Below are 17,817 nucleotides of genomic sequence, written 5' to 3'. Positions count from 1 at the left end.
AATGTGGGAAAAGAGCAGGAAAAGGAAGTAAAAGCAAACTAGGATTGTTTAAGGGAAACCCTGTAGTTCTGGGGTCTTCAGCCTACTCTATGGCTCTATTGGAAAGGAGTGTGCAGAACAATTTTCCCCTGGATTCTAAGACATCCCCTCTCCCCCCCCACACAAAGCAATGCCATTTATGTAATAAGATATTTTATCATTAAATTATTATCTAAAGTAGATTTAAAATAACACAAAACTACGGGTTGTATATTGATTCTAATACAGGGGGCTCGCCTGTTAGGATGGTTCCTTTTACGTTTTTGACTTACTAATATTGTGAAAGCAACACATGCAATAGGAAGCATACCTCGTCTTGGATTTGGATCTTTTCCTCAGCTAGCCACTGAGCAACAGGGATAAGCCTCAACTTCTTCCCAGTCACCCAATCATAGCCAAGACTCCAAAATACACTGTGTTGCCTGTGGTTCTTGGACACAAACATTCAATAAGTTCCATGAGATATTCACTGCCGCTCTCAAACAGGTTTGTATCCAGTGACTTTGCCTGACTGTATGCTAATGTAAGCACTCTGAACACATTTAAGATATGCTGGAGAGACTGCACTGTTTCCTGAGTTAGGTCTCCTCGATGCATTTTTCTCTCTCGCTTTTCAAAAGTTACTTTATTGTTATTAAGGTGATGAACAGAGGAATTACAATTACATGAGTCAGGCTTCCTAGCCTGCTTGCACAGACCAGGCCAGTGTCTCTGGGAACACTGATAGGCTGGAACCATATGAATAACCAGTCGTTGCCAATTGAGGATCATTGCTCATAAGACTATAAAGAAAGGGGGGAAAGAGTCAAGCAAGGTGGTAGAGATTGTTGTCGATGTCCAAAACATTGGTCAGACCAACACGCAGCACAGCCACTGGAAAAGAGAGACAAGCGAGTTAGTGGTAGCTTCTAGACCCGCAGGGATGCTGTCCCCATACACAGCCTCCTGTCCTGTGGTATCACTTTTCATATTTCCACCCTCCAGTAAGTGCCTTGCTTCACCATAGCAAGTCACATGCATGACTGAAGTCACTAGTTCCTAAGCCAGAGCAGCACTGAAATGTGACTTAGAAAAAAATCAAGACCCAAAAGGGGTTTCCAAAATTAGATGCGTGTATACAGTTGACCCCAAACACCCACAAGTCCCTCATCTGTGCGTGTAGACTGTCACAGGTTGAAAACATTCCGTGAAATAATTGCATCTGTACTGAATTGGAACAGGTCTTTTTTCTTGTCATTTATTCACCAAACAATACAGTGTAACAACTATTTGCATAGCATTAACATTGTATTAGGTATTATAAATAAGCCACAGGAGGATGTATGTAGGTTATATGCAAATACTATGTCATTTTATATAAGGGACTTGAGTATCTGTGGATTTTGATGTCTGAGGAAAGTCTTGGAAACCATTCTATGTAGATACTGAAGGACAATTGTATTCATATACATATATATTCATATCTATATGCATATGTAGTCTTATATTCTAATATATCTTTGCCTGTATTCTCATATATATTTCTTATATGTGTATATATTCTTATAGACAGTCAACATTTCATGTAGATGCATATATATATTCCTAGATATGTATATATTCTACATATACACTAATTTTAGGTTCCACACTATTGTTGAGATGTCTGCAGTAGCTCACAGATAGGATCCTAGAAAAGTATTTCCTAGATCACAGAAAGGGGATCTATAACACCACCACTCAAGAGAAAGAAAGAAAATGGTTGAGTTCAGACAACCTGGTAGGGCCAGCAATAATCTGGTCCTCTAGCTCCCTGGCTTCAGAAGTAAATCAAAGGCCAATGCCTCTTCCCTGAGCTGGACCCATGGGACATGTCCCTGCCTCCTGCTGCCCCCTCCAGTCACTGTGGCCTCTACTGTCTAGAGCTACAGCCCTCCACAGAGAAATGACTGTGTATGTACAGCATTATGTGACTGTACACAGTCAAAACACTCCTTCCCTTCGTATCTTCATTCTACTTGTTGTGATTTCATTATTTTGTTTCCTACATTCATCTATATGTCAACCCAAGACACCTGCTCCTAGAAGTCAGACATTTCAAATCACACTGACTCCCTGCAGTTCCATCCAAATGAACAGAGGCTTGCATCTTTGAAATTATTTCAAACATAGCTATAGCTTAGCTTACGATGGTAATAAATAAAATGTTCAACAGGCTGCCTGAAAGACAATCACCTAATCCCTTCGCACCCCAGCCTACCTACAAGCATGGTATTTACACTAAAATAAGATAGTTAATAGGAAGAAACAAGGCTTAGCACCTATAAATTCCAAGAATCTTGAAGCAATTTATCAAACTTCTGGTCATTTACCTCAGCTAGAGAGAGCTGAACAATGCCATCCTGGTCCTTGTCCAAAAGCTTGAACAGTTCTGAAACACCAGAGAAGGAAAGAAATTAATCAGATAAGTTCCTGGACTTTGGAACAATCCGGAAGCTACCTCTGCCCACCCATCCCCACCTGGGACCCTCCCATTTCTCCTAATGTGCCCTTCCTCACTCCAGCTCTTTCTTGGCCCCAGGGGCCTAAGACAGCAAGATCTAGATCTAGCAGCCAGGGTGAGGTTTTGTGGCAGCTGACATTACCTCCCTGAACTCCTACCCCCTACAACATACACTTAAATGGAACAATCCAGTTGTCAGCACATATGGTCCCTTTGGCCTCTCCACCTCCACCGGTTTCCTGGGCAAAACTTGCAACTATTTTGATGGAGGATGGAGTAAGGATAATCCAGTCCCTAGCTCTGTCTCTTCCTACCTGATCTTTTCCCTCCCATGAAATGAAACTTCTTCCCTCAATAAGCTATTGTTGATTCATTTCACTAATAAAAATAAGGAATAGGTGAATAAAGATGAGCAGATTTAAAGAAGGAAATGAAACCCCTTCCCTCAATAAGCTATTGTTGATTCTAAGCATCCTAAGATGGAAGGTAAACACCTATTGCTTTCCAGACAATGTCCTAGCCCTTCCCTAAGCATGGATAAGTTCTAAATAGAGCTTCATGGCAGCACCGATGCAAATAGACACTAACAGCATGCAAGGACAGCATGGCGCTCATTCACCCTGGCCTAGTAACTGCACACAGCAAGTGCTCTGTAATCTGCTCGGCTGTGTTCCAAATCTCGAACACAAAGCAGCCTCAGTTTTCCTCAGCCTCCCACTGCCCCAACTTGCCCCCCAGAATCCCATCTATTGTTCTTTGGACTCTGGGCCTCCCAAAGGCAATGTCTGGTCCAGGCTGCTGGCCCTACCCCCGACCACTCCGACATTTTGCAGGGTGAGGATAAAGAAAACATTGGCTTACTGAAGAGGGTCTCCAGACGGATCATGCAAGCAATGAAGCCATCAAAGTCGATGAGGAGCTTGCTGCATGCATAGCGCATGGCAATGGTCTGCTGCACCTCGTTGTTGAGGGTGAAACCTGAGGCAAAGAGGACCAGGGTCACAGGCAGTGTAGAGGACTCAGCACTGTCCCCAATGACACCTCAAGAGACTCACATAGCAAGGGACTTCTGTGACTCTATATAAATCTATAAACAGGGCCTAGCTATGGGGTTCGCAGAAGGTGTCCTATCTTCTGGTCCCTCTTCTTATCTATGCCCCACCAGCCCTGATTCAGCCCTGGCCACAGTGGCCACAGCAAGTAAAAGTAGAGAAGGCAAAGGCCTATGTGTTCATTGGGCCTTGCTTGGCCCCTTCAGAGCCCCACCTCTGTAAATGCTGTCACCTTCTCAGTAAGACAGAGTGCTTATCCTAAAATACTATGTTACAGAGGATCCAGTAGCTTCCTATCTTCCCTGAGTAGATACAGAGCTCAATAAAGCTCGCCCTTCTTTCCTTCCTTTCTTCCCTCTTTCCTTCCCTCCCTTCTTCCTTCCTTTCCTCCTTCCTTCCTTCCTTCCCTTCCTCCTTCCATCCTTCCATCTTTCTTTCCTTTTCCTTCTTTCCATCTGCTCATCTTTACTCACCTTCTCCTTATTTTTATTAGTGCTAACTTGCAGAAACAATAGGTTTTATTGTGACATTTTTATGCATGTACATAATGTACTTTGATCATCGTCACCTTCTTATCACCCTCTCTTATTCATCTTCTTCCTGCAAGTCATTTCCTTCTTTTTCCCTTATAGACCCCCTTCCATTTTCATGTATTTAAAAAAAAAACCTTGTTTCTGCATATAGGAGAAAGAACACATTTGTCTTTCTGTGTCTGGCTTACTTCCCTTAATATAATGATCTTCTCCAATTCCATCCATTTTCCTGTAATGACATAATGTTGCTGCTGTTTATAGCTGAATAATACTCTATTATGTATACATGGACAATTGAGTATAAATGTGTATAATATGGATACACACACACACACACACACACACACACACACACACACACACACACACACACACACATATATATACAATTGAGTGTGTGTGTATGTGTGTCACAACTTTTTATCCACTCATCTTCTCAATAAAATGTTGTTGCTAACTCACTGGTATCCAATATGAGGGAACTCCCACTGACAATCATTAGCAGTCATCATCATGAGAAGAACTATGTTAATTGGGCACTTCTGGGTCCTGACACTTTGACAACAGGACATGTCCTCACCTGACATCTTGAGGGCTGTCCTCATCTCATGGGCATTGATGGTCCCTAAGTGGTTGTAATCCATTTCCTTGTAGATCTCCTAAAGCCAGAGAGAAATTCTAGATGAGAAACAGTAGCTTGTAGCCCCCAGACACTATTTCTCTCCACTTTGCTTCCCTCAGAAGTCCAGGGATAAACTCAAAGTAGACTTCACTGACACTTTCCAGATATATTCCATAATAAAGAAGAGAGCTTGGGCTGAGATTTTCTGTGATTCCTTTGCCCTCTGAATGGGGCTTTCAGTGCAGGAGCTGGCAACAGTATCTCTCATTACCTTCTTGTTCCTTCCTGAGCAATGTATACAGGTTTTGATGGGGTTGACTATAATTAAAGGTCTGATTAGATTAGTGACTGAAATAGGCCATGAATGAGTGTCATAGAGAATTAGAATGGAGGAGAGGGGCCAAGGCTTGAAGGATGCACATGGGGGAAAATACAATTACCAGATACTTCTGAATCTTCAGCCAGAGTGTCTTGAATTCCACAGGTCCCAAGGTACCTGTCCCATTGCTCTAAGTACGTTAAGGATCAGTATGATGGAGCCCAAAATCTACACAAATTTCATGGACGTCTTTTTCTTGTGAGTTTTCATGAGTCCCTTAAGGTCTTAGTAAACATTCCATGCCTGCAGCAAGCAGGGTAATAGGAGTGGATGGTGGGAAACAAATTCAAATAAAGGTAAAAAGTCAAATGCTCAATAAGACTCTCCTTTGGAGGCCAAGCACAGGAGTAGGGACTAAAAGACAAGTTACCAGCCTAAAGACTGAGCAATACCATTAATTCATATTGAATGTCTTCATCGTCTTGGGTGATAGAATGGCTGGAGCTACATGACCTGTAAATTCATTTTTGTTTCTGTGACTGACTATTCAATAATGACACTTTGATGGAAGGTCCACTGTTACCAGGAAAATCAACAGGAGGAAGCAAGAGAGATTCTCAGCCACATGGCCTACTCATAGGACATAATAAAACCAAAACTTATGGAAAGTTCATGTTGAATTTTCCATGTCCTGCTTGTTTTCTGCATGAATATTTATTCTTCTCTGGGATAACTGTAGGGATTTGGTTTTGAACTATCCTTACCCTCATAAAGCTAAGTCACTTTGAAATGCTACCCTTTTCTCAGCCATCAACTAATCAATAAAGGCAAGCATGATACAGCACATTAAATAATTCTATGTCAAATTCCAGCATCTCATTTTCATGAAAGTCACACAGGGTAGATATTGTTATTCCATTCCAGGAGAAGAAGTATATTCGAAGCATTGATTAGCTTCCCCTAATTTATACACTTAATAAGTAATGGAGTCACTATTTGGACCTCTGTGTGTTCCAAAGTCCTCATGTCAGAATACCTGTGGTCTTCATTTCCAGATAATATTGCCCACAGAGAACAGACCTGTTGGATCAGAGTCTTTAGGACAGAAATATAGGCAAATGTACTTTCAGTCTCCATGGGGGAGGAATAATTGATGCATGCCATAGGACTTGCAACATCATTCATGAAAGAATCCAGTCATAAAGGACCACTTGTAATAGGAGTCTACTTCTATGGTATTCACAATAGAAAAGTATATAGAGGCCAGGCACTGGTGGCTCATACCTGTAATCCTAGCTATTCAAAAAGCTGAGATCTGAGGATTGAGGTTCAAAACCAGCCCAGGGAGTAAAGTCTATGAGAGTCTTATCTTCATTAATCTACCAAAAAAGCCAGAAATAGAGTTGTGGTAGTATGCTAGACTTGAGCAAAGGAATCTCAGGAATAGCACCCAGGCCCTGAATTCAAGACCTAGAACCTGCAAAAAAGAAAATAAAAGAAAAATATAGAGAGATAGAAAGTAGTTTCCAAGGGATGGGGAAGATGAAGGAAGACTGGTAATATAAATACAGGGTTTCTTTCTGGGATGATGAAAATGTCCTTACCAAGAAAAGCAATGAATTGTACACTTTCAGGTGGGTACATTACTTGGTATAGGAATTATATCTTAAGGAAATTTGTTCTGCTGCATGTTATGACTCTGAGCCACTGTCCCTTACTATCTCCACTGTGAAACAAAATCTCCTTAGAGGTATCATCACAACCCTCTTGGAGCCATGAGAGACACAAATTCCTCCAGGTCCTCACTCATGAGTAGGGTGATAGCAAGGTTCTTCATTCCTCTCAAAAACTCTTACCCATTGCTACAGACTGTTTCTATCTTCCTACTTTCATATGCTGACCCCTAATCACAATGTGAGAAGTTAGGGGTTGGACCCCTTGAGAAGTAATTGAGTCAAGAGTGAAATCTTTGTGGATGGAATTGTGTCCTTATAAAAGGGACCCCAGAGAACTCCCTTGACCCTTTCACCTTGGGAAGTTGTAGCCATGAACGAGGAAGCTGGTACAAAATATGCCCATGCCTTGATCCTAGACATCCTAGCCTCTAAAACTGTAAGGAATAAATATTTTTCTACATGCAAGCCATGTATTTAATGGTACTCTGTTATAGAAAGCAGAGCAAACTAAATGGCCATGTTTCAACAGGAAAGAAGAATTAAATTAGATCAGAAAGAATGGACATGTTTTATCACATGTGATCATTCTAAACTATTCATGATAGTTGTCCAAGGTCCATGCTAAGATTCTGAAACAAAGGCCAGACAGCAGAGGAGAGTCAGAAGGGGCTGAGGGAAAAGGGTAGATGGTGAGGGTGGTTCTTAGCAGGAGGATCACTGGGACTAACAGTGTAGAGGAGAAGGAAGAATACAAAGGCTGCATGCTTGCTCTCTCAAAATGATCTGACTTTAGACAAGCCACTTAAACATGGCAGGCCTCATTTTCTCTCCTGTAAAATAAGGGTATGATTCCTGATGTATGCTCAATAATTGTTTCTTTCCCTTCTCACATTCTCCCCCTTTTCTCGGGTACCAGAGGCTCATGCCTGAAATCCTAGCTACTCAGGAGGCTGAGATCTGAGGATCACAGTTCAAAGCCAGCCCAGGCAGGAAAGTCCGTGAGACTCTTATCACCAATTAACCACCAGAAAATGTAAGTAGTACTGTGGCTCAAGTAGTAGAGCACTTGCCTAGAGCTGAAGAGCTCAGGGACAGCACCCAGGCCCAGAATTCAAACCCCATGACTCACACACACACACACACACACACACACACACACACACATTTAAAGGATACATCCAACAGACTGATCATTTCCCAGCAAGTGTTGATACTGAATCCATCAAATTTTATGTCTGTTCCTGGACATTCAAGTACAAAAGAACATGTGAATCAGAATTGTTTGAAGATAGAGGAAATAGATGATTTCTACAATAGGAAAGCATCTAAGAGAACATGACTCTACTCAAAAGGAAGAGCACCATGGCAAGCTCAGGGCAGACATTACCAGTTTCCTGGTGCCCCAGATATGGTATGGACAAGTACCAGCATAGCAGTTCAACCTCTGAGCCTTCACTTTGCTGCTTAGGAACACAGCCTTGGAGAATTAATATTTCTGAGCCTTAGTTTCCATTTCTATTTAAATGAGAATAAAAATAACAACAGTGTCAATATTTTCCCTGAGGACTGACTAGCTGGGATTTAATTGAGACAATACACATGAAGTCTTAGCCCAGTACATGATAAAGTCTTTATAAAACAGCCAACTTGTATTGAACAAAGTAATGTTCTAAGCCTTGTATATCTACTTTTCAGAATAACCTCATTTGACAGATGCTACTAGTGTCCCCATTTTAAAGATAGAGAAATCAAGATCCAAGGAGGTCACCTTATTAGCTCAAGGTCACATCACCAGCAATGGACAAAGCTGGGATTCACACATAAGCCATGAGCTTCCACATCTGTGCTGTTCACAACACACAATAGCTCTATGACAGCTGTCATCCTTATTTGCTAAATTTCAGGTATCTCCCTGGAATTCTAGTCAGCCCTGGCCTCAACCCTTACCTTCTGTACACCTAGGAACCAAGGTAGGTACCAAAGATACTGCGGCCCTCTCCCATTTGCTCTGTTCTTCTTGTCAACAAGGACCAAGAGAAAAGCAGAAGATGGAAGAGTGGTCCGGGGTCAGGCCCAAGACTCAGAACTCCCGAGGGCTACCCAACCATGTGTCCAGCTTCAAAGGGGGGAAATTAGGCCATGCCCATTTCCCATATTGTCACTCCAGGACCTGCTGCAGTAGGTGAATGATAGTCTGGGGAACTGGAGGACTGAACCTGGCCCATCCCTGTACCAGAAGCAAAAGCAGCTTGGCACTAAGGCTTGAAGAGGAAGTATAAAGCCTTCCTCAGGGGGCAGTTTGACCCCCAGGTAGCCCCTGAGGGGCTAGGAATTGAACCCCAGGTCATGTGCACACTAGGCAAACACTTTACCCCTTGAGTCATACCCCCAGACCAAGATGTCACATGCTTTTAAAGTCACAGGGCCTCCCTAACTACAGACCTGCGACCTGCAGAGGTTCCTTCACAACTGACACTAGTCCTTTTGTATGAAAGCCTTACACAAGTCATCTTTAGCCTAGCTTCATTACTCCCCTAAGAGGGCTACATTTTAAATCATGGTTTCTTGGTAGTGGGCAGTCTGGCTTGTCTCCAGTGCCACCCTAACTTCTGCCCAGCACCCCCTTCATGGCCTCTCCTGCTTTGCAGGCCAGAACGAGGACTCTAGGTGTCAGAGGCCAAAGCTACTTCTCACCTGAGTGCTTTTGACAACTCAGTTGCCCCCCTGTTCAGCTTCACCCCATCATCTCTCAAAGATGCCCGTCAGCTTTCTGAGAGGCCCTCGGGGGACTTACGTTTGGATAACACATCATTCAGAACTCTCTTGAGCTGATTGGCACCGATTTCAGACTCCTAGAAAAAGGAACCCAAATGCAAACATGTCAGGACTTAACCTTGCCTGTCCCTGGCCACACAGCTACTTCAAGACATTAATAGAGTACTTCCTCCACTCTCAGATACCATGCTCACTGGCCCTGTGACTTTAAAAGCATGTGACATCTTGGGCTGGGGGTATGACTCAAGGGGTAAAGTGTTTGCCTAGTGTGCACATGACCCTGGGTTCAATTCCTAGTATCATGGGAAGGGAAAGAGAGAAAGCAGAAAGAGAGAAAGGGAAGGAAGGAGGGAGAGGGAGGAAGAGAGGGAGAGAGGAAAGGAAAGGAAAATAAAGGAAAGGAAAGGAAAGGAAAGAAGGCAGAAAAAAGGAGTAAAAAGAAAAGAGAGTGGAAGGGAAGGAGATGGAGAGGGGGTAGGGAAAAGGAAGGAAGGAAAAGGCATATGGCACCTTGAAAAATTCAAATTCTCTGTTTCTTCTGAGGTCCGTAGTGCCCTGATACCATGAATGCAGTGCCCAGCAGCACAGGAGCCTGCCCCGGGCTTTCTCTGATGGGATTTTGCTCAGAGAACAAATTTCAACAAATAGCAATAATTGGAGCCATCCAGGTATGCCACACATTCAGTGTAAATCCTTCATACACCTCTGCATGCGAGCTACTGCAGATGAAGGATGACGGGCAAACTGGGAAACGCTTCATACCTTTGCCGTGTCACCTGCCATTTCCCTGATATGATGACTCGGGTTCCTAGCTACCAAGTGCAGAGTTGTGACGATCTCACTCCAGAATGCCAGATTTTTCCCACTGCACCTGTGGGGGTTGCTATTCCATACAGGAGCCTACTCCGGACTGGGGTGGAGACTCGGAGAGGGGTAGGAGAGCCCATATGTATTGGGGATAAACACCCGCCCCAACCCTGAGAGAACATCCATGCCCTGCCCCTAAACAGAAGATGGTCTTCAGGCCAAATGGTGAATGAGGTGCAGAGAAGGAGCACTGGATTGAGCTGGCTCCAATCTGCACTCCACCCCTTACTCACCCTTGGTCTAGTCGCTCCCCATTCTCTCATCCTGCCAGGGCCCAGCACTGATAGAGGAGACCAGAGCTGCACCCAGACCCATCTCTTACAAGGACCCCTGGCCTCATTCGGGCACAGGTTGGTCATAACACCTATCATAACACCCGAGGTCCCTCTGGGAAACCTCTGGTACAGGGTATTTGTGTCTTCCAGGAAAGAAGTTGAGATAGTAAGGGGACATCTGTACCTTAGCCCTGACCCTCTCAAGGCTGGGTGCCCTTGGCCAGCTCTTCAACTTCTCTGTGCCCTGTCACTTCAAGAGCAGAGCTCCAAGGTGACCGGTGCTGTCTTCTCCGCAGTAAGGAGCAATAGAAAAGCAAGGTGAGCTTCAGCCACAGGCCACCAATAGGAACTTTACTTTTCTATCGTAGGGGAGTGCTAAATAAAATACAGTCCCTTGTTCAGCTGAGGAGACAAGGCTTTATTAGCAAAAGCACTGGCCTGCGCCTTTACCTAAAACACACTGACTCGTGTTTTCGGGTGCTCTCTCAACTGACTGGTAGTGCAGAAGAATTGTTCAAGGGCTCTTTTTTCTGCAAAGGTTTCTGATAGATCTGCTTCTACTGCTCTCCTTTTATTTTTCTTTTTGATCAAGGTCTTATATTAGCTAGGCTGGCCTTGAGGTTCAAGTAAGCTTTCTGCCTCAATCTCTCCAGTAGTGGGAACTATAGATATACACCACTATACCCGTTTCTATGTCAGCCTTAAGTCTAGAAAGTTCCCCAGAGCTTCTCTGGGGAGTAGACCCTCTTCAGGGTCCTTTTTGGCTCTTTATCAACCTCTATCTCCCCGGCCCAAAAGCAACACCAGTCAATATTTCTGGGGCCAGAAGAGATACATTGAGTCCTGGGTGAACTCACCCATGGCTACCAAAATGAAACGCAATCAGCAGGCCAGGGGATGGAGGAGCAACAGGCAGCTCCCAGTACCCAGGTTGTGGGCTTATACCCAGGCCTAGGATTCCTCAGGGTGAGCTACACAGGCGCGTATCCAGCCCATGTGCCTTTCCAATCCCTTGCCAGGTTAACTGAGCTGCCGTCCGCTAACGCTGGGCAATTCCACCTCTGAAGGATATCGATTTAGAGAGCTTTCGCTGCCCTGGCTTTCTAGTCAGAGGCTCCATCTATCAGGGCCAATTTACAAACAGAAAGGTTTCTGGCAGGATCCAGAAATTCGGCTTTTCTATTTTCTCAAGTCAGTCAACGCAGCAAGAAAAGTGGCTTCAGGGTGATGATTACTGTCTCCCAGAGGGGCAGGAAAGGCCCGCTATCTTCAGACAGGATGCAGTGACAAATGGCAGGCACCGACGTGGGGAAGGTAGAGAAAGCCTCCCCCTCGGTAGTCCATGAGATGGAAGGGAACACAGGCGGCCACGGCCTGAGTGTGCTCTGGCCCAGTATGGAAGCTGCAGCTGTCCACCCTCCGCTCACCTTCCCTGCCAACTCCTCCAACAGGCTCCAGAGCTGCTTATCTCCTTGATCCACCTCACTGGCATGTGGCTAGGAGAAAGGGCAGGGACAAAGTTAAAATAGGAATTGTTAAATGAAAGACTCACACTTCATCCAACCATCCATTAGTATCTATTGGGCCTTGTACTAGAGGCTACATGGAGGCTTAGGCAAGAAGGCAAGAGCTACCCAAGCCTAGAGTCTTATAATCCAGCAAGGATGCAGTTCCAGGGCTAGGTTCCTCTATGAATGTGAGGAGAAGTGAGCCCTACCACCTCTATGTTTCTAATTTCAACCCTGAATCACTTTCAGAGAGCAACAGAAACACCAACACAAAGGTGTCTCAAGTCTGGCTCCGTAGACTTCCTACCAATGACCTTCACAAAGTCCATGAGCTCCAGAAATTGCATGAAAATCTGGGGTCATGTTTATATGTGATCCCCTAGCTTGTATCAAATTCTCAAAGAACCACATGATTTTAAAAAGTAGCTAAGAATACAGATGCATAACTAGAATCAGGGCTGATATAGCAGAGTAGCCACTCATTGGATTCCCAAGGACTCTGAATATCCATTGCCTTAAATCTAATATTAAAATTAACTAGACCTATTTCGTTGGGTCATTTTGAACATCAAATGAGAGCAAATCTGTGTCAAAGTCTTTAGACAATTACAAACCGTTACACAGGTGCTTTTAGCCAGAGGCTTGTTGATATAACAAGGGACTTCAGCCAAAATAAAGCCATTTCTCCCCCTACCCCTGCAACTGCCACCACCAGAGAAGACAGAAAAGTCACAGCTTCCCAGATGGCTCAAAGAGTTTCCAGAAACCTGGGTCAAGTTCTTCCAAAATCATCCCTAAGAGAAATCTGAAAGGCACAAGATTGCCTGAGGCTGCTTACTAACATAAGCAACTATTTAATGTAACTGTAAGCTCAGCCACTGGGGTGCTTTGTGTAGCATCTTCATCCAGAGATACACCAGTCTATTTGGGTGGACAGTAGAGGGATCTCAGGCCTGAACTCCATAAAAAGATAGTCCTTCCATATTCCTGAGTCCTGTGCCACAGCCTGCTGTCTGGACACAGTGTGGCAACAATATGCAGAAGCTTCACACATCACCAGAAGAAAAAGACAACACTCCTAGAACTACACACACACACAGGCTTAGGAAATGTGTGGCTTTCCTCTTTTTTTCTCATATGCTCTTATTGTTTGTTCTCCAAAAGACTGGAGATCAATCCAAATACTGTATCTATTTCCCCCACTGATTATCCTGCCCTGGACACTCAAGCACACAGTGAGTGCTTTCTATGTGGGTTTCCTGACTAGCAGTGGGAGATGCTAAGTTCTCTTCTCCTCCAGGGGTGAGGATGCATTACACAAGTTGCATTCCAGTACTGATTCTAGCTCATCTTCATCAGGAAGAGCCAAGGCCTAGAAAATAATGTGGTCTGACAGATAAAATGTTACCATCCCTTAATATATAAAGACCTCAAATACATTAAAAAAGAAACCCAAAAGAGCTACCATCCAACAGTGTCAGAGCTGGACATACTAAAAGACTGCATACCTCATGTGGGTTTCCAGCTACAACATTTCCAATTTCCCTGAAATGTGAAGAAAGAAATAAACCAGACATGAGGCAATAAAAAGTTCAGCCAATGGCATAGTGTTTCTGGAAGTTTTTGACCATACTAGGAACTGACCTGCTCACCCAAGATGTTCAGTTCCTAAAACCTGCATGAACGGACTCCCTCCCTTCACTCCTCAGTTCTCACCTCGATCTGAATTTTTCATCAGAGACAAAAGCTTCAAGGTCAATAGAGTTCCAGTGAGTTCTAGAATGTTCAGCTTGCCAAACTCTGGGGAATCTTCTCACCACTTACCTCAGTTGCCACTTCTCTTTCCCTGAGAACCTTACTACAAGAACCCCTGTGGAAATGGCCTTCTAGAGAATAAGCCAGCACACAACTTAGCTCTTAAACACGTGTATGTATAGTGTGTGCTGCTGCGCATATGCAGTATGCAGTGTGTGTAGAATGGGAGATAGGATATATGGTGAGGTAGATGATATTCTAGAACCTACATGGCAACTGGGTAGTGTGTGATGTGTCTGGTGTATGTGTTTGTATGGTATGGAGGTATATAAAACATTTATGAGTATGTATAGGTATACTATGTAAGGTATGTGGTGTGTATTACAGTATGTTTGTGGTATATATGTATATATATGTATGGAGTGTAGTATGTGGTATGTGTGGTATGTGGTAGTGTGTGGGACATGTAATATCTGTGCATGATGTACATTGGATATGTATATTGTGTGGTGTGTGTATATTGCTTATATGTGGTTACACAGTATATATTGTATATGAGTTTGTTGCATGTGGTGTGTGTTGTATGTGTAGTGTGTTCCACGGGTGGTATGCATGATGTGTGTGGTGTGGTGTGTTCCTGGTGTGCAGTGTATGTGACAGTACTAGTGGGGTGTGTGTGTGAGGGAAGGTGGTCAGTACCTCCCCCAGACCCTGTTTTCTGGCTCTTGTGTCCCCTGCTGGATGGTGGAACCCTTCTAACCAAGTGGATCTCCATGCCTTTTCTCCCAGCCTTGGCTTTTTATGTAAGGAACTTCCTTAATGAACTACACAACAAAGTGCAGGGGGTAGCAGGGAAGGGACGGGGGACCTGTGGTGTTTCATAAGCTTCCCCTGGACAAATCAGCTACAAGCCAGGGGCCAGTCACTCAGGGACAGGGCCTAGTACCTCCATCTGGCCATTTCCCTCTGCTCTCTCTGAACTCAACAACCATCCCTAATAACAGAGTGAAAGTTGACGCACAGGGCCTTGGCCTTCTTCTCCGAGAAGACCCTCAAGCAGAAATCACCATCCTTGAAGGGTTCAAAAGTAGATGGCACCACCAGATACTGCCCAGGTGGCAGCTGGGCCCTGCCCGATACCTCCCGCAGGTTGATGTAGGTGCTGGAACGGGTAGAGGGCTGGTGGCCCAGGAAGAAGTCCCAGCCCAGGTGAACATCTGTGTGACTCTCCAGCTGCACAAAGGAAAAGGCAGATCAATTTCTCCCCACACCCCAAATGGTAAAAGCCAATCATTCCTATTTTTTCCTGTTTAGTTAGGGATCATTCATTGTTACCACCCCATGCCGACAATCAAGAGGCCTTGGCTTCTCCTATGAAATCACTGTGTCAGTCATCAAGTGTCTTTTGAGCATTTTTGAGGCACTGACCTTGACATGTAACTTCGGCCAGACCCTTTGCCTTCCCTGTTAAATGAAGGGTTGAGTCCCGGGCTCTAATATGGGTTGTTTCTCTTCGGACATTTTCCCCATGATTCCAACAGACTCTTAAGCTGCAGCTGTCCCTACAGTTGTGACATTGACCCTCTCAGTACAGACCTAAGCCTGGTAAAATGACTGTCAATCTCCTGTAAAAGTCTCAGAAAGGTAACTTGCTCCGAAAGGTAACCAAAGTGGTTAGGCTGCTCTGAAGGAAGCAGGCAGCAGCTCAGAAGGAGATAAGCAAAGGAGGAAATCAGGTCCAGATCAAGGCCTCTCTCAGGGCCCTGATCCCCCTCTGAAAAAGGGGGAAGATAGCCCTTCACTCATCTACTTGTGGGAAAAGAGGAAGCTATTGGTGTGGGACACAGGCTAATTAGTGATTGCAGCAGGCTCTGAAAACACAGGTGCCCACATTTTATGGCTATAATGAGGCCTCCCTGTAGTACAATATCCCTACCATCCATCTCCATCACGATGCCTTTGACAGGTGCTGCCAAGCTGTCAAGCCGTGACTTCTGTGTGGCCTGGAGATAGAATTCCCATCCTAAAGTATTCACTGTCCACAAGTGGTCACCAGACCCTCTTTGGCTCATAGTTCTACTGATGAGAGAAGGAAAGCAAGACCATCTTTCTCCTCCCACTCCTCCCAGCCCTGATGATAGCAAAACAGAACCTATAGGGACACACTGAGGGCACCATGAAGTGCTTTTTGGAGTTCCACTGTGTGTGCATACAACCCCTCATATAAATGGAGTCTTTGTAATGGAAGTCACCATGAACTGTATTGAATCCAGGTTTGGCTTAAAATACTTTCTTATAGTCTCTCAATAATAACATGCACTTGAGAGACAAGGGAAAAGTAGACCAGTTGCCTACAGCCTTGGCATACTGTATAGACTTAAGTCTGTAAATGGGTTGATTAATACCACTGACCAAGCCCAGAAACCTGGAAAAGTAGGGAAAGGACAGATGCATGACTAAATGTTTAGTGCAATTGATTCCAGTTGCTGGAAGCCCCACAGAGTACAATGTTCTCAACCCTGGCCACAACTACAGTCATCTGGGTTGTTTATAGACCTATGATACCTGGGTCCTCCTACTCTGATGGTTCTGTTACAGTGGAGCTGGGATACAGACTGGACTTGATATTCATTTTAAATACCCCCCAAGTTGCAGCCAAGAAGATAGCCACAGGGCTGGCATACACTGGGGCTTTACTTTATGCTGGCTGTGCACTTACGGCCAGCCATGCAGCTCCCTACTCAGGAGAGCCAGAGAGGCTCCATTTTTAGTCAACTGAGATACAGGTAAGTGTGACCATGTAAGTGGGATGGTGACCCTATGACTCCCTAACCCAGTCATACATTACTGAGGAGCACAAGAAAAATCAGGAGCCAAGAAGAGAAAACTGGTACTTCCTTTTCTAATCAGAACATCTTCTCTGTTGGCCTACACTGTTTTAATTACCTTGTTCAGATCAGACCACTAGGAATATAGGTAGGGGAAAGGATGGAACATGCTCCTCTCCTTTGGGGCCTGATAGATGAAACTTGGGCTGGTCTTCATCAATTGTCAGAGCTTCCAGCTCACCAGACTATGCAGCGTCCACAGGAAAACCAGCTTCCATCACAGGAAGCAGGTGCAGAGAGCCTGTCCCAAAGACCATCAACTTCTTTCTTACCAAGGGAAGACATCTTTCAGTGCAGGACTCACATACCTCTTTGGGAACCTGCAGGTAAGAAGGCAAAAGCAGGTTACCCAAGAGCTTTAGGTCCCCCGTTTGTGCTTGTGCATCCCTCCATGTCTAGCAGACAGATTGCAATCAAGTGTGAAGAGAAAGTTCATGCTAAGGAGAGAAAATAACATTTGTGAAACTAGGAGGTCACTGATAAGTTACAAGGCCATCTAAAGGCCTGCTGAGTCCCCGTGATCCAGGAGTAGAAGACTCTACTTTTTTTCTTTATTTTCTAATTGTATAATCTTCCAAAATCCAAAATCCCTTCAGAGTGGGAGTTTAATTAAGAGCTAATGTCTTCTTATAAATCAATAAACTCCCAGATGGAGGACTTAGCAGAGGGAGGGATTTCACTTAACATGAGCCAATAATTGATTCTACCTTTGACCATGGTAAGTGATCAGAAAACAGGCATGTGACCCAAGCTGGGCCTATTAGGTGCTTCTCTAACACTGAAAAAAAATTGAAACTCAGGAAAAGAGGCCCATCTTTCATGCTAGTGATATTAGGAGGTCAATCAATTTAGACTAGCAGAACAGCATTGACAATTGTGATGAAATGTGGGAGAAAGTCCAAGTAGCAAGTGAGACCTCTGTCCCAATCATCCCACTCCTGCCCTTAAATTTGGTTACCTAAGATAGTTCTTCTTCACTAGCTTAGCTTGAGTAAGGCTCTCTTATTATAAGTAGAGATGTTGACT

General features: G+C 44.3%; 1 protein-coding gene across 1 annotated transcript in view; it reads right to left on the bottom strand.

The window, feature by feature from the left end:
- Positions 1–716: 716 nt before the first annotated feature.
- The window catches only part of Capn8 (calpain 8), a 61,582-nt gene continuing 44,481 nt past the window's right edge, over positions 717–17,817 (bottom strand). The window contains exons 11-21 of the mRNA XM_042681979.1: positions 17,100–17,111; positions 14,925–15,136; positions 13,657–13,693; positions 12,068–12,136; positions 9,518–9,575; positions 7,900–7,964; positions 5,169–5,237; positions 4,687–4,765; positions 3,383–3,499; positions 2,391–2,449; positions 717–912 (exon numbers count right to left, since the gene is read on the bottom strand). Coding sequence (XP_042537913.1) covers positions 889–912; positions 2,391–2,449; positions 3,383–3,499; positions 4,687–4,765; positions 5,169–5,237; positions 7,900–7,964; positions 9,518–9,575; positions 12,068–12,136; positions 13,657–13,693; positions 14,925–15,136; positions 17,100–17,111 — 801 coding nt within the window. The 3' untranslated portion in view covers positions 717–888. The remainder of the gene's footprint in view (positions 913–2,390; positions 2,450–3,382; positions 3,500–4,686; positions 4,766–5,168; positions 5,238–7,899; positions 7,965–9,517; positions 9,576–12,067; positions 12,137–13,656; positions 13,694–14,924; positions 15,137–17,099; positions 17,112–17,817) is intronic.

Source organism: Dipodomys spectabilis, unplaced genomic scaffold, assembly GCF_019054845.1.
Source record: "Dipodomys spectabilis isolate Male_0828 unplaced genomic scaffold, ASM1905484v1 ptg000069l, whole genome shotgun sequence".
Taxonomy (NCBI): Eukaryota; Metazoa; Chordata; class Mammalia; order Rodentia; family Heteromyidae; genus Dipodomys; species Dipodomys spectabilis.
Note: the sequence above shows the minus strand (reverse complement) of the source record. Positions and strands in the feature narration are given on the sequence as shown.